The sequence below is a fragment of the Poecilia reticulata genome, linkage group LG6 (genome assembly GCF_000633615.1).
Source record: "Poecilia reticulata strain Guanapo linkage group LG6, Guppy_female_1.0+MT, whole genome shotgun sequence".
Lineage (NCBI taxonomy): Eukaryota > Metazoa > Chordata > Actinopteri > Cyprinodontiformes > Poeciliidae > Poecilia > Poecilia reticulata.
Genome location: NC_024336.1, coordinates 14,188,383 through 14,197,368, shown reverse-complemented (window position 1 = coordinate 14,197,368; position 8,986 = coordinate 14,188,383). Strand labels below are relative to the sequence as shown.

Genomic DNA, 8,986 nt, shown 5'->3' with positions numbered 1-8,986 from the left:
TTTTTACACTTTTGGAAATAATTTCAGGCATGTTGATGAAAATGTTAGATAAAATTAAATATTGGTTTAAAGACTCAAGTGGTCTTTCTTTTTTAAGTGTTTTACATTTGAGCGCTTTTTAAGTAGCAGAAATTTACAACAACAAAAAACCTATTCGTAAATTATTACATAGACATATGTATATTTTTTTTCCTTTCTGCTGTAAAAAGCGACTACAATAATCTGAGATCTGCTATAAATCCAGACCAGTGCGCAGTGGACACGACGCGGTTACTTCGGAATAGAAACGTCTTCAATTTTGTTTTATGCCTTTTTTTTTTTTTTACTGCGTCATCTCGCCTCTTCGGCTCAAAACTCGCCTTTCATCTGCAGCAGTTTCCTCAAACGCCGGCAGCGCCACCAGCGTCAATATAGCGCATTTAATCCGTGGTTGTGTCGCAGAAATCAGATTATTGGGCAGGTAAACTGGATTCTGACGTAGAGGGCTTAAACCCCGACGGGGAAGTGGAGGAGCGTCGCGGCCGGAAGCAGCGGTTCAGGAGGGGTGCAGCTCAGCCAGGCTCCTCCTTTTCTCCTCTTTTTAAGAGCTGGACATGACTCCGGGATAAATCTCTGCGGCTGAGCGGAACGGAGGACCGGCTGGAACATGGCTTCGTATCTGCAGGTGAGGCTGTCGGCTCCCAGCTGGCGGGGCTGAGCGGCGCTCTGATAACTTGTCCACTTGTCAGGGTGTGGTTTATGAGCTGCACCGGCTACCTGCTGTAGGCCCTTTTCCCGAGAAGACTCCTGCCCAGATCCTTCTCGTCTTGATTTTGCTCTGCAACTGTCACGCACGCCTTAATCCATTTTCTCTTTAGGAGTGGAGGGGGTAAACAGGTGGTTGGGTGGGCTTTTGCATTCCTCTAATGCACTGACCAGACAAATGTTTGCTTGTTGCTGTCTCAGATCGCAGATGATGAGAAAGGACATGATCTAGACCTGTTCTGTGTGCCCAGACATTATGAGAGCGATCTGGACAAGGTGATCATCCCCCATGGACTCATCATGGACAGGTGAGGCACCTTCAATGGGAAACACCTTTTGTACGTTTGTCGGGTCAGCTCCCATGGCATCTCACTCTGGGGGTGTTCACGGCATATGTCCTGAATTATAACGTCAGTTATGTCCACGTACTGTACAGAATCTGCACTCAATACTGGGTTGGGGTTTCCTTTTTAAATGAATTGCTGCGTCAGTGGTGCACGTGTGGCATGCAAGTTAATTACCAACTTGATGAAACACTGACGCACTATCACCTGCAGATGACATAACTTTCCAAATCAACCCTGATTGTGGAAAGTTCTTGCTGGACCTCAAGCAGCTTGTATTCTGAACCTCTTGACTGTTTCTCTAGTCTCTGAGTTTTTGATTTCCAAATTACATGCACATTTTTTTTCTAAAGACTGGCTTTGGTCAACAGTTCGGTCCTCCCCCCCCCCATCTTTAGTCCACTGTAGATGCATCTGATGCTGTCTGTAGTTCAGGAGTGGCTCTAAGTATTGCGTGATGGCTCTTGCATCAAGACTCCAGCTGGAGTTAATTGCCTTGTTCCAAACTCTTAAATGTTCTTCGCCTCACAATCCTGCAAAGGCTAACTCTGTTGGCAGTGCAACTTTTTATACCATTCTTTTTTCTTTTTTTTTTCCTTCCTGAACTTTCCATGAACTCCCAGCTCTTTTAGCAAGAATTTAGTGGCTTATGCTTTTTTCATCCATGTTTAAGTTGACCAAAGTACAATTTGTAAAGGGAAAAAAATATAAATTTTATTATTGGTCTCATGTAATTTTCTGTTCCTGAATTTTGGTTCTTCATTAGTTGCATACTTGGCATTTATCAGTCAACTTATGCAAACCCAAAACTGAAAAAAAAAACAAAAAAACGTTTCGTATTCAAACTGCTGTATATTATTTACAGAAAATTATGAAAGTTATGTCACAAACTAATATGAAAAGAGTAAAAGTAACAATATGATGCATTAATTGAAAGGTGGGGCTGCTAAAAAGCGTTTGCTGATTCCCCGAGTTAATTTTTCTCCGTCCTACTGCAGCGTCTCAACCTCTTTCCTGCAGGACGGAGCGTCTGGCGCGTGACATAATCCAGGACATGGGGGGACACCACATCGTGGCTCTGTGTGTGCTGAAGGGGGGCTACAAGTTCTTTGCAGACCTCCTAGACTACATTAAAGTGCTCAACCACAACAGCGATAAATCAGTCCCGCTGACGGTGGATTTCATTAGAGTGAAGAGCTACTGTGTAAGCTGCCTTACTCATTACATTTCCTGAGGCCGCTTGTGCACTGCATTTGGCAAAATACCAGTGAGAGTGGTCTATAAATGATGAATCTCCTTCTGCATTGCGCATAATGTGGAGATTTAGTAGGCCGTGCGGAGTGAGTTTGGACATTTGAATCCCAATCTGAAGTTGCTGAAGTGAGTCATTATGTTTTTTTTTGTTTTGTTTTGCATGCGTCACCTAGAATGATAAGTCAACAAACAGTGTTAGAGTGATAGGAGGAGATGAGCTTTCCACCCTATCAGGGAAGGTGAGTCTTCTCCAGTGCATCAGCTCACACATCCCCTGCAGTAAATCTGGATATTTACTACTTCTTTTGCTTTTCCCCCCCCCTCTCTCCGCAGAACGTTTTAATCGTTGAGGTAAGAGTGTGGTGGATGTGCAGGTCTAATGTTGTTTTAACTTGGCATTTATCACCTGACTAGACTAAAAAAAAAATGCCTCTAATTGATTTACATGTGTTTTGCAAAGCAAATTTGTAGTTTACCAGACTAGAGCTTGTGGTTGTCACTGTCCACTCAGTTTTCTTACTTCTATTAAGCATTCTCACACACAGTCATCTGTAGTTCCTATTTTCACAAATGTTACATTTAAGAAGTGCATCTCTCTGTTATTATTTGTATTTTTTGTGACCACTTCCTGCTGCTACGTAAGGACATCGTAGAGACTGGACGGACGATGCAGACGTTACTTTCCCTGCTGAGTGAATGCAATCCCAAAATGGTTAAAGTTGTGAGGTAGGCGCCACCCTGACGCAGCACAGGGCGCAGACAGCTGAATTACACACCACAACTTTGACTAGTACGTCGCGCAGAGTGTGTCAACAGTGCTCTTAGCTAATGGATACCTGAATTAGAGATGTAATGTGACAGAGGGAGGGAGGAGCTTAGGAGTTAATCTGCTGCTCTATAAACTGCACTGCGGAGGCCGAGGATATTTCTTCTTATGTTTTCCTGGGGTCTTTAAAAAAATATATTTTTTAAATTTTTCCCACACAGGCTATATACTAACCAAAATACTACAAGACAAAATGCTTCATAAAAAGTACTAAGATGTTACAGGACATTTCTACTTGTTATTGTGTTAATTTCTCCAATATTTTCTAAATTATCTTTCCAGCCTTCTGGTGAAGAGGACTCCGAGGAGTTCGGGCTACCGACCAGACTGTGAGCATCTCTTTTACTCACTAGTGTGTTGCAGTTCAGTATGATGGTGTTCTTTTCATGCCTGTCACTCAGCTGTGCCTCTTGTTCTTTGGTAAAAGCAGGATTAGTGTTGGTTTAAAGAAAATCTACAACAACATTCATTTATTTATTTATTTTTGTACTAATTCATGCCTGCTTGCACCCAGTTCACACAGTCTGTGGTTATGTAAGGCTTTTAGGTTTGAGTGGGATAATCTCTTCAAGATTGCCCCTCAAGGACAGCTGTTACTGTAAGCGGGTTTTTTTTTTTTTTGACTTTCCGCTAATGCCCGACTGACACCTTAATCATAGCTTTGCAGAAATGGTAGGCGACCAATGATGATTTCTTCGCTACAGAGTCAATTGGAGTGAATGTCTGATCATTTTACCCCTGCTGCCACCTAAGAATAGCCAGGGTTCTTTAAATAACTTCCAGTGAGGGTTTCTATATTTGTTTCAGACATTGGTTTTGAAGTACCGGATGCCTTCCTGGTGGGGTACGCTCTGGACTACAATGAATACTTCAGAGATCTCAGTGTAAGTGATGCAAAAAAAAAAAAAAAAAAAAAAACAGATTTAACTGTGTTATATTTTGGTGTACATGTGTATTTTAGCTGTATAAATTTACACAATTTTTTAAAAAACTTCAATCACTACAAATATGGAAACATTCAAAGTAGTCTCCGGCTACATTCAAAGTAGCCGGCTTTGAATGTAGTAAAAAAAGAAACGCAGGCTTCAGACTTGACTTCCGACTTGAATCAGCAAAAGTACAACAAAGACTAAACATACCAGTCACTGGCTGCTCGGTCAGCTCAGTCTCATCTTTGTTGATGCTCATGCATGTACAGCTGCACCCTTCATTTACCCTGACAATGATACTGGTGTCATTGTCATTAATCTCTGTAATTTCCTTTTCCACTGTCTTTATGACGGTAAACTGACCTCTCCCCTCAGTGTGCTGCCCCCTGTTGATCACTTGAAGTATTTGCTCACAAGTACCTTTCAAAATTGTAGTCTGATGTCTGAAATGCACATCATTACAAAAAGGTATTTTTATTTTAGAAATTAAACCATCATGTACCGCACAGTGGTAATGCAGACCTTCATCACCACCATGTAATCAAATCGCCAAAAAACAGCAGAAGACAAAAGCAAAAAAAAAAAGATCTTTTGAAATTTTCCAAAACATTTACTGTATATGATTTGAATTTAATATTTATCCTCAAGTGATGAAAACATTTCCTTCAGTCAATAGAGACTTGAGGCTGGACTTGGATGGGAAACTGTAATTTTTCAGTCCAATTGTTGAATGATTTATTTTTTTGTGTGTGTGTTGCCTTAAATTAAAAAACAAAAATGCATGCCAATTGCACAAAGTATATTAGGCTACTGTAACATGGTCCACTTTGCAAACTATCAGCCACTTGAAAATTCTCAGGATTTTTGCACTTTTTCCACCTGAGATCTTCAAATGATTCGAGAGAAGGCTGCAACAAATTAAAAATGACTTTCCAACAGCCAATTGGTCCTGGTATAAGTCCATCCTTTTGGCCTTTAAATGGTTTCCACATTATTTTGTTCACATGTAAATTTAGCAGATAAGTGAAGATTTTTATCTTAATGTACTATACGTTATTCTGCAAAGAAAATGACTTAAACATCCGTTCATACAAGAGTTTTTGGTCTGGACATGAGTTGTTTTTAAGGTGAATGTCTAATGAAGTCAGACTCCTCTTCGTAGGACCGAAGAGGCTAAAGTCCTTGTGCTGTTTAGGAAATCAACTTCTAGTCGGAGAGCTGTTGCTGTCTCCTATTTCAGTGAGGCTGCAGTCTAAAACGGTGAAGTTGTGTAATATTAGCAGGAGAAGAAATTCACAGGTCAGACAGCTGAATGACATTGAAGGCTGCCTTGACTGTTGGAGGGGAAGTGCAAGGCACAGCTGGCTAATTAGTGTCAACTGAGCTGTTCGAGTAAAAAGCTTGCATGTGTCGACCGGCTTTATCGTTTTAGTTTTCAGGTTCTTATATGGAAACGTACTGCCTAGTCATCGTGCATGTAGGATGCCGGTTTTTTTTGTTGTTGTTTGTTTTTATGCAAATTTTATGAATAGATGCAGCAAGAAATGTTTGATAGAGATGGTGTTTATCAAAAGCTTTATTTTTGTACATAACTGAATCTTTAGAAGCTGTTGTTTCTCCACTGACTGGGTTACAGACTTGGAACTGTTGATTCTTTAAAATGTCAAATTTAAACAGGAAATGTCTCCACAGTGATTCACTTTGTCCTCATGGATTCCACTCTTTTGCAGCACATCTGTATACTGAACGATCAAGCCAAGGAGAAGTACAAAGTATGAGTTCAAAGTGTTGCAGATGTGACTCCCTGAAGACTTGGACCACTGTGATGGACCCTGCTTAGCTTTATTGTGTTTTTGAATCTTATTTATTTTTATATATATATACGACAATCCACAAAACATATGACCTGTGGTATGTTATGGACCTTAAGAACATTTCTTTTCATCCTTATTAAAAAGTGGGATTAATTATGTATATTAGATATATTTTTGTTGAATTTTAATTATTTCCCATATTTATGTTTATAGACTTTAGCTGTGAAGTTGTTTTAGACACYGAGAAGAAAGAATGTCTTTAATTTATTCATGCTTGTTAATCAGGTCTCGTCTGTATACTTGAGCTGAGTGTTATGCTTTTGATTCTAAATGCTGAAAAAACTCATTGTTCTATAAATTTGTTTGTAATAYAATATATGCTTTATTTAATATATTCCATGTTTTCATTAAGGAACAGTTTACAGCAATACAAGTCCCATTAAAACCATGAATCCTTCCTCTGGTGTAGTTTCTTAGTTACTTATGGTTCCCATTTTAAGAGCTAATGTGTGTGAATCTGAAACCATCTATGGGTTGAAATTCCTTTGTTTCATAATTTCKTTGCTTGTTTATTTCTTTTTTCAAACTTTTACTATCAAATGCGGTATAACTGAGTTTTGTTTACAGCCTGCCTTTCTCACACATCTGTAAAGTTCTGTCAACACATTTTCATAAACTGAGATTGGACATTTTTGATTGTCATTCCAAAACATTAACGTTGTTTGACTTCTGTCTAATGCTTTTCATTTTGCATACGAGCCTCATGACTCATCACTCAGTTTGATRAGTCATGATTTCAGAGGTGACATCCAGATGGTATGGTCAGAAGTTGGAGTAAACGCCATGAAAGCATGAAATGCACCTTATCTTGAATGGTCAGTGGTGAGTCTCTAGTAACAGTTTAACATAMTTTAAATGCAAAAGCCAATCTAAGTGTTGCTGCTGCTCATATCCAATCTTTTATGACCACCAAGTGCCCATTTTGTTTCTRAAGTCAAGCCTAAAAGTGAAGGTKACGGAGTCTTTTGGTGGACTCAATGGACTTCATGAAACACCTGAAGACCCATCTGTTTAGACTGSCTTTGGGAAAGCATTGTTTTTTATTTTATTATACATTTAATTGCTTATGTGGCATTTTGTTGTTTTATGGTAACCTGGTACAAAAAAGTACTTCTGATAGCCACATCAACATAATGCAACATCTTTCAATCTCAAAAATATTCCTTTTAAAGCTGGTTTAAAATATTCCTTAAACCAGCTTCCTAAATATATTTATTCCTAGTTTACTGTTYCCTCAGCTGCTTCTTCATATTTTGTTATAAATTGAAGTACTACTAGTACTACTACTTCTATTACTACTCTTAATAATGCCTATAATACATACCACTATTTCATATGAAGAATAMATAATATAATGCTGACACACCAGAAATACACCCATTCAATATTTTTCTGACAAACAGAACAGTTCAATAAATTAGTTTAATAGTTTAACAAGGATAACAAAAATGCATGAATTTAAGTTATGTTTTATGTACAGGTAAATTAATGTCAGCTTAAGTGCATTGTAGATATGGTTAATATCTCTAAGTGGTCACAATCAGTACTGCTATAACATGACTATTATATTACAGCTGAGCATAAACAACTGGATACCAAATATAAATAATTAAAATCAATTATGTGTAGTGATGGGTCGGGCAACACCAATGCGTCGGCGCATGCGTCAAGCCCACAGACCAAAACCCGTGTCGGTGCGCGTATTGGTTTCAGCAAGTGACCGATACAGGAACTGTTTCGAAATAACATTAACGCGCCAAACTGTGTTTATAAGGAAGCGAATCTGTCAATCTGTCAAATGCATTTGCCAAACGAATTCTTGATTATTTTTTTTACAGCGTCAACTATATAGAGCAGCTTCAAAGGAAATGTTTCCGCAGTGTGGGACCATTTTGATCTTATATTGGAAAATACATTTTTCATTTTTGTTGTTTCAWCCGGTTCTTGTCAGTTTTTACTTGATCTATCTGAATCAAAATTCAGCTGAAATTGACTCTTAGTTTACTTTCATATTATGTTCTGCAGGTTAAGTGTCGCACATGTTTGACTAAACTGTCTTATTTAAATAATTCCACCTTTTCAATGCTAAGGCATTATGAGGCCAGGCATGAGAATGAAGTCCCAGATACACTTAGTAACACTTTAATAACATGACTCGGATCACAGTAAGGCCCGACTGATGCACACGCACATCCGCTGATCTGAAAACAGGCATTGTTCTTTGGTTTCAATGTAGAGTATTTATGTATGCTGTATAATAATTGTAAAAACTAAAGGTAACTACTTCACGGATTTCGCCTATCACGGGTTATTTTCGGAAAGCAACACCTAAGAAAAAGGGTTCGCTATAAATGTAGTGTTTACTTAAATTTTTTCTACAGCAGAAGTTTTGTCAAAAAAGCGTAACAGCCTAAATTTCAAAATGTTGTAAAAACTTTTTTTTATATAAAAAATTGTGGAAAAAGAAACAGTCCATGCATCCTCATTCCAAACACATTCACTTAAATTTTCACTTTATGGTACATGTTAACATTATTTATTGACTGTATATCAAATATATTTAAAATTTAACTGAAGATATGACATAATACAATATATAATATTCAATAAAACACAAGGACTTAAATCTTATTGTATAGACTAGGTCATCAAATCACTACGATRCCTGTAGGAATTTTTAATGTCCAGCAGGTGTCAGTATTGAGTGAGACAGTATCGACACAGAATCAACAGTTTTGCTATGCGTCGAAACGATACATGACGCCTCATCTACCCATCACTAATTATGCGTAAACATTTAGTTGTATATCTAAAAATCAGTCTTTTATAAATTTTTAGGAACTCTTGCCACTCACAGTATGGCGACCGCATTGACGTATCGTTTTTTCCGGGCAGCGTCGACAAATCACGGCCGTGCTCTAATATCATTGGTTGTCATTCTTCTGTCAAGTTAGGTGGTTTGTTGTTTGGAAAAAAATGAGGCGGTTCTTTCGGAGAAAGCACCAATCGGCGTTA

General features: G+C 38.3%; 1 protein-coding gene across 2 annotated transcripts; it reads left to right on the top strand.

Annotated features, from left to right (window-relative positions):
- The first annotated feature begins 315 nt into the window (after positions 1-315).
- On the top strand, positions 316-6,637 carry hprt1l (hypoxanthine phosphoribosyltransferase 1, like). 2 transcript variants are annotated; one of them, XM_008411357.2, is made up of 9 exons: positions 316-664; positions 996-1,052; positions 2,109-2,292; positions 2,516-2,581; positions 2,676-2,693; positions 2,986-3,068; positions 3,451-3,497; positions 3,976-4,052; positions 5,828-6,637. In XM_008411357.2, exons 2-9 carry the CDS (start codon positions 1,045-1,047, stop codon positions 5,873-5,875), a joined length of 531 nt encoding a protein of 176 aa, XP_008409579.1. In that variant the 5' UTR covers positions 316-664; positions 996-1,044; the 3' UTR covers positions 5,876-6,637. The 2 variants fall into 2 exon arrangements, with proteins under 2 accessions (XP_008409579.1, XP_008409578.1); XM_008411356.2 differs by having other exon boundaries at positions 318-664; positions 946-1,052.
- The last annotated feature ends 2,349 nt before the right edge of the window (positions 6,638-8,986 follow it).

Coding starts and splice junctions, on each gene's coding strand:
- hprt1l (XM_008411356.2), top strand. Junction 3,069..3,450: donor AAAATGGTTAAAGTTGTGAG/GTAGGCGCCACC, acceptor TTATCTTTCCAG/CCTTCTGGTGAAGAGGACTC. Junction 3,498..3,975: donor TTCGGGCTACCGACCAGACT/GTGAGCATCTCT, acceptor TATTTGTTTCAG/ACATTGGTTTTGAAGTACCG.